At 42.6% G+C, this 14,608-nt stretch overlaps 2 protein-coding genes across 2 annotated transcripts in view; one reads left to right on the forward strand and one right to left on the reverse strand.

Annotated features, from left to right (window-relative positions):
* Positions 1-1,088: 1,088 nt before the first annotated feature.
* On the reverse strand, positions 1,089-11,572 carry LOC311150659 (acyl-coenzyme A synthetase ACSM3, mitochondrial-like). The gene is made up of 14 exons (XM_084188157.1): positions 11,383-11,572; positions 10,887-11,093; positions 10,351-10,561; positions 8,264-8,471; positions 7,784-7,927; positions 7,232-7,388; positions 6,349-6,428; positions 6,138-6,261; positions 5,984-6,064; positions 5,724-5,825; positions 5,362-5,489; positions 2,177-2,276; positions 1,818-1,937; positions 1,089-1,718 (listed from the first exon to the last, which is right to left on the reverse strand). Exons 2-14 carry the CDS (start codon positions 11,091-11,093, stop codon positions 1,632-1,634), a joined length of 1,749 nt encoding a protein of 582 aa, XP_084044283.1. The 5' UTR covers positions 11,383-11,572; the 3' UTR covers positions 1,089-1,631.
* Positions 11,573-12,190: 618 nt separating this feature from the next.
* The window catches only part of ece2a (endothelin converting enzyme 2a), a 156,531-nt gene continuing 154,113 nt past the window's right edge, over positions 12,191-14,608 (forward strand). Inside the window, exons 1-2 of the mRNA XM_084139906.1 lie at positions 12,191-12,312; positions 12,664-12,840. Of these exons, the coding sequence (XP_083996032.1) occupies positions 12,681-12,840 (160 nt within the window). The 5' untranslated portion in view covers positions 12,191-12,312; positions 12,664-12,680. The remainder of the gene's footprint in view (positions 12,313-12,663; positions 12,841-14,608) is intronic.

The raw sequence follows: 14,608 nt of genomic DNA on the forward strand, positions 1-14,608 counted from the left end.
TTGCAACTGCACATGGGGGCAAAGATCGTACTTTTTGGAGAAATGTCCTCTGGTCTGATTAAACAAAAATAGAACTGTTTGGCCATAATGACCATTGTTATGTTTGGAGGAAAAAGGGGAAGGCTTGCAAGCCGAAGAACACGGGGGTGGCAGCATCTTTGCTGCAGGAGGGACTGGTGCACTTCACAAAATAGATGGCATCATGAGGAAGGAAAATTATGTGGATATATTGAAGCAACATCTCAAGACATCAGTCAGGAAGTTAAAGCTTGGTCGCAAATGGGTCTTCTAAATGGAGAATGACCCCAAGCATACTTACAAAGTTGTGGCAAAATGGCGTAAGGTCAACAAAGTCAAGGTATTGGAGTGGCCATCACAAAGCCCTGACCCCTGACAAAATGTGTGGGCAGAACTGAAAAAGCGTGTGCGAGCAAGGAGGCCTACAAACCTGACTCAGTTACACAAGCTCTGTCAGGAGGAATGGGCCAAAATTCACCCAACTTATTGTGGGAAGCTTATGGAAGGCTACCCGAAACGTTTGACCCAAGTTAAACAATTTAAAGGCAATGCTACCAAATACTAATTGAGTGTATGTAAACTTCTGACCCACTGGGAATGTGATGAAATAAATAAAAGCTGAAATAAATCATTCTCTCTACTATTATTCTGACATTTCACATTCTTAAAATAGTGGTGATCCTAACTGACCTAAGACAGGGAATTTTTACTAGGATTAAATGTCAGGAATTGTGAAAAACTGAGTTTAAATGTATTTGGCTAAGGTGAATGTAAACTTCCGACTTCAACTCTACATCACCTTAAAGTATTCAAACAGGACTGGTGTCTCTCTCTCTCTTCTCTAGGGGGACTCAGGTTGGCCTCTGGTGTGTCGTACCATGCTGTTAGGGGTGGTGTCCTGGGGCATGGGCTGTGGTATGGTCCAGTCTCCAGGGGTCTACATAGACGTCACACAATACCTGGACTGCACACTGTCATCAACACCAAAAAGTGTATGAAGAAGAACATGTAGAGAACTAGAATCTTCAGTAGAAGACCTCAGAGGATCATGGGATAACCAAAACAGGTTTGTACAGAAATAGATGTTTATTTTCTCAATATTATCACTTTGCTTTGGGCCTTAATTTGTCTAGTAAATCACTGCTGCTGTTCACAGAAAAACACATGCTCGTACGCACACAGTGCTGTAATATACTGAATCAAAAGTTTATTGTTAAAGTTTTTCTCATTCATACCAATGTGAAGTAGCTAATCATGCAATGATGGAGACAAATAGAAAATGGCATGTGCCATTCATTTCACAGATGTTTTGATTCATTTTACATTTACATTTTAGTAATTTACCAGTCACTCTTATCCAGAGCAACTTACAGTTTGTGCATTCATCATAAGATAGTGTGAGACAACCACATATCACAGTAAGTACATTTTTCCTCAATTAAGTAGTTATCAGCAAAGTCGGTGCTAGTAAGAAAAGTCGGTGCTAGTAAGAAAAGACGGTGCTAGTAAGAAAAGTCGGTGCTAGTAAGAAAAGACGGTGCGATTTGATAAACGTTTTAAACCTTCTCTTCACAGTTCCAATAAGACTGTACAACAGATTATCCTCAAACGATTCAGGATCGTCCCCATTCTTTGTTCCTTAGCTTCACTCTTCTGATTTTACCACTGACTGTCTTTGGTAGCTGTTCCACAAACTCTATCTGTCAAGAGGAGAAAAGTCTAAATACCTTATTTTGCCTAATAGATATTGATCAACCTTTTTTCAATGATAAGTATCTTTACAAAATAATAACAATTACCTTGCGTGGATACTTGTACGGTGCAGTAACTTTCTTCACATACGTCTGTAACTCTTTCTTAAGTTGATCTTGATCTTGAGATTTGTACTCTGCTGTTAGAACAACAAACGCCTTCACAACCTGGAAAGATGGACGGAAAGATTCACTGGAATTATAGTGCAATCGCTACAAATCATTTTGGGATTGAGGCCAATATAGGTTCATTTATAGAGATCTAAACAACAAGATAGCATAAAATATGGACTTAGCTTGACTATGGACTTTAACAACTTGAGCTCTGAAATCATCTGACAAGCTTTGATTTTGGGTGAGGATGACCTATTCCTTTAATGGATTTGATTGATCCATCCATACTGTACCTCTCCTCTGATAGGGTCAGGGCTGCTGACCACGGCTGACTCAGCCACAGCCTGGTGTTCAATCAAAGCGTTCTCCACCTCAAATGGACCAATACGGTACCTAAACAACCAACCCAAACTTTAGCCCTATTCGGACAGGATTAGTTTTACTGGGGGAGGTAATGTAATTATGTTCACGAGCACAAAACACCACATCTGTAATTTTAGTCCCGTCCGATTCTGCCATGTCAGTAATTTTTACATGGAAGGTGAGTAACAATTCCAGCCAGAATAACCTACTGTTTTTTGGCGAACACCAAGGTCCTCTGGTAATGCTAGTCCTGTGCGAATCGATATACCTGTGTTTTGAGAGAAATGTCTGAGTTTGACAGGTGTTGCTCGTTCGCGGTTTGAGCAAGAAAACGATAACTGATTGGATAAATTGAACGAAGTGCTGCACATAAGCTATATATTAATGGCCTACATGTATCAACTTTTCAGCTTATAGGGAAGGACATTCAACAAGCACAGCACTTACACAAATGACTGATGCTTGGCTGAGAGAAATTAATGATAATAAGATTGTGGGGGCTGTTTTGTTAGACTTCAGTGCGGCTTTCGACATTATCGATCGTAGTCTGCTGCTGGAAAAACGTATGTGTTATGGCTTTACACCCTCTGCTATATTGTGGATAAAGAGTTAACTGTCTAACAGAACACAGAGGGTGTTCTTTAATGGAAGCCTCTCCAACATAATCCAGGTATAATCAGGAATTCCCCAGGGCAGCTGTCTAGGCCCCCTACTTTTTTCAATCTTTACTAACGACATGCCACTGGCTTTGAGTAAAGCCAGTGTGTCTATATATGCGGATGACTCAACACTATACACGTCAGCTACTACAGCAACTGAAATGACTGCAACACTTAACAAAGAGCTGCAGTTAGTTTCAGAATGGGTGGCAAGGAATAAGTTAGTCCTAAATATTTCAAAAACTAAAAGCATTGTATTTGGGACAAATCATTCACTAAACCCTAAACCTCAACTAAATCTAGTAAAAAATTATGTGGAAATTGAGCACGATGAGGTGACTAAACTTCTTGGAGTAACCCTGGATTGTAAACTGTCATGGTCAAAACATATTGATACAACAGTAGCTAAGATGGGGAGAAGTCTGTCCATAAAAAGCGCTGCTCTGCCTTCTTAACAGCACTATCAACAAGGTAGGTCCGACCTACAGGCCCTAGTTTTGTCGCACCTGGACTACTGTTCAGTCGTGTGGTCAGGTGCCACAAAAAATTGCAATTGGCTCAGAACAGGGCAGCAAGGCTGGCCCTTGGATGTACACAGAGAGCAAATATGAATAATATGCATGTCAATCTCTCCTGGCTCAAAGTGGAGGAGAGATTGACTTCATCACTACTTGTATTTGTGAGGGGTATTGACATGTTGAAAGCACCGAGCTGTCTGTTTAAACAACTAGCACACAGCTCAGACACCCATGCTTACCCCACAAGACATGCCACTAGAGGTCTCTTCACAGTCCCCAAGTCCATAACGGACTATGGGAGGCGCACAGTACTACATAGAGCCATGACTACACAGAACTCTATTCCACATCAAGTAACTGATGCAAGCAGTAAAATTAGATTTAAAAAACTGATTAAAACACACCTTATGGAACAGTGGGGACTGTGAAGCAACACAAACATAGGCACAGACACATACATACACACACACGATAACATACGCACTATACACACACGTACACATGGATTTTGTGTTGTAGATATGTGGTAGTGGAGTATGGGCCTGAGGGCACACACTTAGTGTGTTGTGAATTCTGTAATGAATGTATTGTAATGTATAACTGCCTTAATTCTTCCGGACCCCAGGAAGACTAGCTGCTGCCTTGGCAGCAGCTAATGGGGATCCATAATAAATACAAACTTACACAGTGAATGCTTTTTTAAATATGTTTTGTGCAAAAAATATATTGCGGCTATTTAATGCAACCCTTGCTGTTAATAGATCGCAAAGCAGCATACAACTGACCTAAACGTTTGGAAATTATATGTTAACTTTCTCATCCATAGCCTTAAAATGGATCTCAGGTGCAAGTGCACTGATTAGCTCACATCTGAAGGATGGGGGGCATTTAGGACGTACTGCGGATCGCTAAAATATCCTAATGATTATGATCACACTTCCTCAATTCAAATATTATGGCGACACTATACCAAAGATGGTTGGGTATGGTTTAGAAACTTGGGAACCAAGCTGGAGTTATCAGTGTGGCCCGATCACCTGGACATGTTGAAATACTGTATCTTCACGACTAGAATAAAAACTCCAGGCTTCCGTCATAAAAGTAATCATTACAGCCGGCAGTTTGGAAAAAACGAATCCCGTCCGAATCGTCCTCTGGAATTACGGACATTCTGGAGTAATAATTACATAACCAACGTTCTCTAGTAATACTAGTCCCGTGCCAATAGGGCGATAGTCAACTAAACATTGTTGTCCAGTTTCCCAGACTCAGATTGAGCTTACTCATGGATTGAGAAGAACTTTCAATTGACATTTGTGCCCCATAGATATAGGTTGAGTTCCTGCCCGACTACATTGCTGACACATGGTAGATCTTACAACGCCTGGATAGGTATTTAACATGTCAACTAATGCTGTGTTTGTAACCAAGAGGAAAGTGGGAATTTACACATAAAACTGGGAAAAATCCACTTGAACGGCCCTCCAACTGGTAATTACTAGTGGGAAACTGACTATGATCCTGCGCTCCCACTACTTCCACATGGTTACCTCTGACCTCACCTACTAAGGAAATTACCTCGATAACAGCATTTTCGGCAGTTAAATGCAACAACAAAACAATTTATTAATATAGTTTTTGAGCACTATCATTTGTTTACAAGCATGATAGCTGAACTTTTAGTTTATGATTTACGCAGCTATTTGGCCATTAGCCAATCAGGGTTTCTCAACGAGTTCAAAGCACGTGAACGCATCCAACTGGTATTTACGACTTCACAACTGGTAAATTCCCTCCTCCCACTTGGTTACGAACGCAGCATAATGACATAGCAATCTAATTCCCAACTGCACAGTCGATGATGTGGCACGCAACCATTGGTTGATGCAATGCAAGGCCTGCACATCCAGTCGGGCAGGAAGTCGACCGTAGTGTTACCCAGCTGAGAGGATGACGTCATCAGCTCGACCCACGAACCACAAGTAGTCGTCCTCATCCATGACGCCCCTGTCCCCAGTCAGGTAGAAGTCCCCAACGTAGCACTCTGCTGTTCGCTCAGGGTCACCCTGCATGGAGGTGTATAAAAATATTACAATATTAAGATGCAAGGAAACAAACCAAGTGTCAATGTATTTCAGAAGGTTCAGATCAATATCAAATTGAAGGACCAGTCAGTCAATCAATCAATCAATCAATCAATCAATCAATGATGTGGATATTTCATCAATTCCTATTGGAAAAAAACAGACAGGGGGACCAAGTGGCATCTAGTTGACTTGCAGTGAAGTGGTCTTACATACCGTGTATTCAGTAAAGAGGGAAAAAGGCTTGTGTGGTTTCACTCTGATACCAAGGTTCCCCTCCACTCCTCTGGGCAAGACATTACCGGCTTCATCTACCACCTGAGATACAAACACAAATGTTGCCAATGTCCGCAGTTTGTATCAAAACCTGGCAACTTTATTGATTACACATTGGTTAATGTTGATGGTTTAGCACACATTACATGAATGAATGACTTGGATAATTTTCAACACTGTTGTCTGTAGACTGCACATACCTGCACATCATACGCTGGTGAAGCCTTCCCAAAAGCCCCGGCTTTGATCTTCATGCCCTTAAAAGTACCAGCTATCAGTACCTGGAAGTGAAATGACAGAGAAGCTAAGACACCATTCTTTGTGCAACCTTTAATCATCTCGAACGTAACTCACAGTTTCAGTTTGTCCATATCCTTCGTAGATGTCCAGTCCAGTGGCATCCCTCCACTTCCCCATCACCTCTGGGTTGATGGGCTCACCAGCACACAAACAATGCTGCAAGTTGCTGAAATTATAACTGACAAGAAGAGATGTCTCAGATGTTAATAATGATTTGGTTTTAATCTTAATCGGGACATTATTTAATCAGTGTAGAAGCAAATACCTGGACATGTCCTCTTGCACTAGCATTCGATAAGCAGTTGGAGCCGTGCAGAATGTGGATATGGGGTAGCTGGAGAGAGTCTTCAAAGAAAAACACATGAAATATCAGTATCTGTAATGACATGAAATAACAACATTTCCCCACTACATTCAGTATTAACCTAGCCATGGACACACAGGCAGTAGAAGACACAGAGAGGGGTTCTATGGAGTGAGAATGGACATGCAGGGCCATCTAGTGGTCAAATGCAGTGTATGCAGATCTGAAGCAATCCACTTCCTTCAGATGTGCTGACATCAATGAGGTAAGGGAATAGGTGTTGTTTTCAGACCATATGGTGTATGAACACACACACACGCACACACACCACACACACACACACACACCACACGCACACACACACCACACACACACACACCACACACACACACATGCACACACACATGCACACACACACACACACCACACACATACACACCACACACACACCACACACACACACACCACACACACCACACACACACACCACACACACACATGCACACACACACACACACCACACACACCACACACATACACACCACACACACACACCACACACACACACCACACACACGCACACAAACCACACGCACTCACACCACACACCACACACACCACACACACACGCACACACACCACACACACACACACACACCACACACACACACCACACACACACACACGCACACACATCACACACACACACCACACACACACCACACACACCACACACACCACACACACACACACACACACACACACACACACACACACACACACACACACACACCACACACCACACACACCACACACACACCACACACACACCACACACACACACCTCTAGTACAGTGTGACTGTCAAAGCGGGGCATATGGTGGATGAAGACACAGGCTCCCTGGATCCAGGGGGCAAAAACACTGCTCCAGGCAGACTTGGCCCAGCCTGTATCGGATGTGTTCCACAGGACATCCCTCTCTGTCAGGTCCAACCAGTACCTCCACACAGACAGAGTGGGAGGGAGGGAGGGAGGGAGGGAGGGAGGGAGTAGGACAGAGATAAACCGCAATTAGGGTTCAGTTCAATGGGTATTATGTCATGTTTCATGTTTTGTGTGGACCCCAGGAAGAGTAGCTGCTGCTTTCACAACAGCTAATGCGGATCCTAATAAAATGACCAAAAAATCCTAAGCAATTAGTGTCAGTGCAATCTAAGTTTAACCCATGTTATGGTTGTGGTGTGGTTATGGTTATGTTATGGTTCTAATTATGTTATGGTTGTGTTGTGGTTTTGGTTGTGGTTAAGGTTATGGTTATTATTATGTTGAAGTAATCTCTCATGGACAGACTACGTAAACATCTGGGTTAACCGAGATTAATGTTGGAGGAACTACCTTCCGTTGACAGTAAGGCCTATCCCATAGCTGCTGTGGCTGTGTTGGGTCATCTTAGGTGACCCTGTGGTCCCACTGGTGAAGAAGATGGTCATAGGGTCATCACTGCGAGTCTCCACACACTCATGGTCGCTGGACGCATTCCTATGGAGAGAGTTTGGTCAGTACCGAGGTGCTGAAAGTAACAAGCAAGGTGTAGATAGACCAAACCAATATATCAAACACAGTGAACTGGAGCCATTATGAGCCCATTCAAATCAAATCAAATTGTATTGGTCACATACAAATATTTAGCAGATGTTATTGCTGGTGTAGCGAAACGCTTGTGTTCCTAGCTCCAACAGTGCAGTCGTATCTAACAATTCACAACAATACACACAAATATAAAAGTAAAAGAATGGAATTAGGAAATATATAAATATATGATCCTTTCTATGAGGTGTCTAGGGAATTATTTCTGACCTAAGTTATTATCTTTACCTCACCAGATCTCCAAAGTTCTTCCAGCCCTCTCTCTTGGTGGGGGACACCAGTATTTTATGCTGCAGGCTGGAACACTGAGAGGCCACGGCATCGAGCAGGGGGGCCAGGGACTCGTCTGTGATGACACAGCGGGCGCCGGAGGTCTGCAGCCGGTGGAGGATGTCCCTGGCTGTCAGCTGAGAGGTGCCTGGCAGCAGCACTGTTCCTGTGGGAGACATGGGACTTCACCAAGGACAGGAGTTTTTCCTGAAGGAAAGTCTTGGGGCCCTAGCCATAGCTAATAACAAGGGACTGGAATAAATAAGGTTCTACGTTCTTCCTGTTCAGGTCAGGAGACCAAATAGGTATCGCATTTATATTAGAAATGTTTACTAATTTAGCAGCTGTTCTCCAAAACTATTTGTATTGTATTGCCCCAAACATAAACTCAGCAAAAATTAAGGTCACTGTTATGAAAACTTAGGACACTAAAGAGGCCTTTCTACTGACTCTGAAAAACACCAAAAGAAAGATGCCCAGGGTCCCTGCTCATCTGAGTGAACGTGCCTTAGGCATGCTGCAAGGAGGCATGAGGACTGCAGATGTGGCCAGGGCAATACATTGCAATGTACGTTCTGTGAGACGCCTAAGACAGCGCTACAGGGAGACAGGACGGACAGCTGATCGTCCTCACAGTGGCAGACCACGTGTAACAACACCTGCACAGAATCGGTATATCCGAACATCACACCTGCGGGACAGGTACAGGATGGCAACAACAACTGCCCGAGTTACACCAGGAGCGCACAATCCCTCCATCAGTGCTCAGACTGTCCGCAATAGGCTGAGAGAGGCTGCACTGAGGGCTTGTAGACCTCTTGTAAGGCAGGTCCTCACCAGATATCACCGGCAACAACGTCGCCTATGGCCACAAACCGACCGTCGCTGGACCAGACAGGACTGGCAAAAAGTGCTCTTCACTGACGAGTGGACCAGGGGTGATGGTCGGATTCGCGTATATCGTCGAAGGAATGAGCGTTACACCGAGACCTGTACTCTGGAGCGGGATCGATTTGGAGGTGGAGGGTCCGTCATGGTCTGGGGCGGTGTGTCACAGCATCATCGGACTGAGCTTGCTGTCATTGCAGGCAATCTCAAAGCTGTGCATTACAGGGAAGACATCCTCCTCCCTCATGTGATACCCTTCCTGCAGGCTCATCCTGACATGAACCTCCAACATGACAATGCCACGAGCCATGCTGCTCGTTCAGTGCGTGATTTCCTGCAAGACAGGAATGTCAGTATTCTGCCATGGTCAGCGAAGAGGCCGGATCTCAATCCCATTGAGCACGTCTGGGACCTGTTGGATCAGAGAGTGAGGGCTAGGGCCATTTCCCCCAGAAATGTCCGGGAACTTGCAGGTGCCTTGGTGGAAGAGTGGGGTAACATCTCACAGCAAGAACTGGGAAATCTGGTGCAGTCCATGAGGAGGAGATGCACTGCAGTACTTAATGCAGCTGGTGGCCACACCAGATACTGACTGTTACTTTTGATTTTGACCCCCCTTTGTTCAGGGACACATTATTCAATTTCTGTTAGTTACATGTCTGTGGAACTTGTTCAGTTGTTCATGTCTCAGTTGTTGAATCTTGTTATGTTCATACTAATATTTACACATGTTAAGTTTGCTGAAAATAAACGTAGTTGACAGTGAGAGGACTACGAGTTTATTTATTGCACTAAACAGTTTTCAAAGTCAGGGTAGCGGGGGAATTTCAGTGGGGTCGCCAAATAAAAATAAATAAAACGTTTTTATTTTATTTTGGGGGGAACCAAAAATTAACAGTACAGATTATTTTATGGGAACAATATACAAACGTTAGTGAAAAAGATAATTTGACAAATAAAATTGTATTGACTAAATGTATGTATTGGTTCTCTTAGAGAGATTAAAATGTAATGATTTGAAGTTTGTTGATGTGAAAATCAAAACTGACCAATTTTAAGATTTGGGGTGTGGTGGGGTCGCCAGAATTTCTGGTGAAAAAAATTATTCAATCTATTATGAAGTCTTGGAATTCTTGATTAGATCTTTTCTAGCTCACCTGTTCTGAGACAGGCCACATTGACGAGCCACCACTCTGGAACCCTGGGTAGTACCAGAAACACCCTGTCCTGCTGGTTGAGACCACAGGCACCTGACAGAACATTGGCCAGTCTTCTGGAATGGAAGCCCAGCTCCTCAAAACTCCACCTCACCTCCTGCTTTCTGTCATTCACCCACCAGAAGGCAGGGTTAGATGCTTTCTCTCCTTTCTGAAATAAACAATGGTGATTTCACATTTACATTTTAGTTAATCTGAAACCGTAAAGTTTAATGCTGAACATATCCCTCTGCCAATATGAATGATATGTCAAATATGCTATCATGATGATGTTGTCATAACACTGACATAACAACACGTCATTACGAGTTATAACAACTATGTCACAGTCAGAGGGTTCAAGTCAAGTGTTACCATTTTTTCATTCCACCATGACAATTTATGCAACGGACAGTGCTTGACTTGGGCAGGAGCTGGCATCCAAGTCAAGCACTGGCAACGGAAGTTGAAGGTTAGATAAACAAGGTATACTGTACCTTTTCTTTCTCTGCCCACACATCAAGCACATCTTTTGCAAAGTTGAAGTACTCAGGTATCTGGGGGCTGTATTGTTGTTTGATACTCTCATAGCCAGTAAAGTTTTGAGGACGAGATACCCTATGTCCACGGATCTGACATTTAAATTTACTTGGGAATATGCTGAGCGCCTTCAATTGAAAGGACACTTTCCCAATGGCCCTCATCTGCAAAGGAAAAATAAAACACTACTTAAGTATTGACTTGATAAAATAAATTATATGGGGGACTTGTAGATGCAGTAGGAAAAATACAGTTCAGAGCAAGAACCATCTCTTTCTCTCATTCTATGCATTATGCAAATGCCTTTGAAGACATTCTTACGAGTTATATTAAAGCCATTCAGTACAGAGACAAATTGTGCAACTAGTATTTGTGTGCAGAGAAGAACACTGTGCAGAACTTATAAAGCTTAGAAAGTATCACGACTAAGTTTAAACCCCCTTCAAAAACTACCTCTCAAATCTCCAAGATGACCTCCAATCGTCGTATTGTTTGCGATTTATGTTGCGCTGTCTGTGGGCTGAAAAGAAGGAATGGCGCACAAGGAATTTCTCCAGAAAAGGTCGAGAGAAAAGGAAGGATCACCACGGTTCGACTCTGACACAGGGCAAGATCGGGGAAAGATCTGTCCATTCCTTGAACTGAATGGGTGAACTATTAAAATCTGCAAGACCAGGAAGTAGGCGTGGTGTTACAAGTGCACATGTAAAAGTTCAAACGTGTTTGCTTATTTACAGAACAATTGAGAAGAAAACCACTAATATGTTTCAGACCACAATGAGAGTAATATGACACCACAAATTGGTTGTTAATAGTCTTTATGGTTATCATAGCGCCTACTAAATACATATTTTGCAGTCCAAAATATTAGTATACTGTGCAGATTAGATGGCCATCAAGCGCTGTTCAATAGAGTTCGTTTTGCATGGCCGGTGCCATTGGTCCTTAAGAGAAATCACCACCCACCCAGGCCATGCAATCTGTCACAATGTAGCCTAACACTTTCTTCGTCGTTTTACACACATGAAAACGGTATGCTTGCACGGTGAATCTCATGTGATTACAAACGGAGCGGAAACGAATGAACGTGAAAACATTGTTACAACTGTAGTAGGCAATGTCACAGACTTCTGCCAGGTTTATTTGCAAATACAGTTAACCCTGCTACTACGCACGGCTACACTGTAGCGTCGGTTCCTCAAATGTGATTGGACGGTGATATCATTTCCCAAGGATGCTTTGCGCGAAGCGTCAGATGGTTCCCGCGAGCAGCACGTGGAATATGGAAAATGATTACATGAACAGCTAGCCTATATTTTCCTTTCATTTCAATTCAAATAATTTTTATGAAAACTGCATAAAGTGAGGACATAACTGACTAACGTAAGCGAATAAGAGTTGACAATGTCACATGGGGATTCAGCGTGAAATGTAGCTAGATAGATAGATAGATATATATGGCTAGATAGCTATTGTCAAAGACAGTACAGTATGTAAAAACGTTGTGCTATTATCGTTGGTTTAGACTTGCACAGCCACAACCTGGGGCAGTCATCATAACATAACACTGTCAACAGTCTAATTAGTTACATTTCTCTGTCATCAACTCAGCAATGCCACTCACAACATAATGGTGACTGACAGTAAATTCATGTTCCATTTTATACAGGAAAGTATCAATTATGTTTTAATTTCTATACATTGTGTATAGTTATCATTCCATTCCGTCTACAGTGAGGGACAGCGTTGGGATGGAGTATCTACCCGACCGTAACTCAAGGTATAAAGACGTGGACTACTGGGATGAGAGGTACAAGACGGAACATTCTTTTGAATGGTTTGGAGACTTCTCCAAGTTCCAGCATCTACTGCAGCAACACGTCATGAAGGACGATGCCATCCTCGTGCTTGGTATGTGTTTTTAACCTTACTTGCCTGCCTACTTGTCTTTATTTCTGAATAAATATTGGACCTTGTGAAAATTATATTGGTTAAGACTCTACTGCATCAATTGAATGTTTGCCTCATAATTTGGTAATGTCGTTGGAAAGAGTGGAACAGGGCTCTATAACGCGACAGACCACAACATGGCGCTGTAAGACAACGTTTGAAAATGTCCATGTTCAGTTTCGTTATAATATTATAATCCCATCCCTGCAAATTCTTCAGCCCCTGATTACATCATTCTACAGAAGTGGTTGGAAGTCATTTGTAGAGATGTATGACCGGGTTTTGTAGCTATTCAGTGCTTATCTGGATACTTTCACTGGTGCATTCAGAGTGCAGAATGATAGCCATGGTAACCTATGTTGCCTGTTATTTGAATGGAAGTCTTAAACAGCATGGATAGAGTAAATATATATATATATATATATATATATATATATATATATATATATATATATATATATATATATATTATTGTTGTTAGCTATCCTTCAAACCCTACCCAAGCCGTTGTTTTGCCACTACATGGCAGATATTGTATCTGTCCCAGTAGTGAAAGCGGTTCCTTGTGGAATGCTGATTGGCTGACAGCTGTGGTATATCAGACCGTATACCACGTGTATGACAAAACATTTATTTTTTGTGCTCTAATTACGTTGGTAACCAGTTTATAATAGCAATAAGGCACCTCTGGGGTTTGTGGTATATGGCCAATATACCACGGCTAAGGGCTGTATCCAGGCACTCTGCGTTGCGTCGTGCGTAAGAACAGCCCTTAGCCGTGGTATATTGGCCATATACCAAAGCCCCTCGGGCCGTATTGCTTAATTATAGAATGCAACAGTTAAGTTGATGTTGACAAATGTGTTAAACATGTTTGCATTATTTTGATGGAATATCCCCCCCAAAAAACGGTTTGATAGAGCCCTGAATAATATTATTATCCCAGTGCAGAGGATTCCAAAGCCAACCTTGCTGATATGATTTTTTTCCCCCTGGCTTGGAGTGTTGGACTGTAGTTGCAGTGACCATTCAGAGGCCTAAGGGGGCGCTGTTGCTAGTGGTCTGTTGTCAGTGTTCTACTGTAGGGTCCTTGTTTATGTATGCACAGCAGAGCAGCGCTCTTGGTTAGGAGTGTGTGTGTATGTGGAGGGTTCAATGCTGAAAAATGGTGTCAGCGAACGACAGGGGCTTTCCGTACTACGATGGGGTACGACCAGTGTCGTCAGGAGCTAGGCACTAGGGCTTGCATTCCTCCACGGAAAACTCCTGTAATTTCTCTCCTGTAATTTTTCTCGTCTTTCACTCGACCCTGGGAGTCGAATCTACCTGGGATCAAACAGGTTCATGTCTTAGATTTAATATTAAATAGCCTCTGCTCATTCAGTGGGATGAATGCAGCACGTTGCAGATGGAAAAGTATTGCGAGTGAAATGGCTGCCAGTTTACAAAAAAAAAGAATATATATGTATAAATATTGATGCATGTTGGTCAGCTAATACCGACTTATTTATTTATCTTTGTATATTCTTTGTGGAACAACATTTGCTTTTGTGCACACAAACATACTATAGTAAAATCCCCAAATTAAACAGGGTGCCAACCTGCGTCAAAAAGTAACACCTTTGGTAAAAGGGGTGGTGAATGTGTCTCGTATTGTCTCATCGACGTATGGCGAGACCTCTGTCACCTCCACCTACCTGCGTCACAGTATGGTGCTGCTGCAAGACAG

Source organism: Coregonus lavaretus, assembly GCF_964263955.1.
Source record: "Coregonus lavaretus genome assembly, chromosome: 23".
In the NCBI taxonomy this organism is placed as follows: Eukaryota; Metazoa; Chordata; class Actinopteri; order Salmoniformes; family Salmonidae; genus Coregonus; species Coregonus lavaretus.

Excerpts from the sequence above, each read along its gene's own strand:
- LOC311150659 (XM_084188157.1), bottom strand. The coding sequence starts at position 11,093 with ATGAGGGCCATTGGGAAAGTGTCCTTTCAATTGAAGGCGCTCAGCATA. Across the intron at positions 7,389-7,783 it reads GGCCTTACTGTCAACGGAAG|GTACTGGTTGGACCTGACAG; the intron begins GTAGTTCCTCCA and ends GTCTGTGTGGAG. Across the intron at positions 1,719-1,817 it reads CGTACAAGTATCCACGCAAG|ATAGAGTTTGTGGAACAGCT; the intron begins GTAATTGTTATT and ends TCCTCTTGACAG.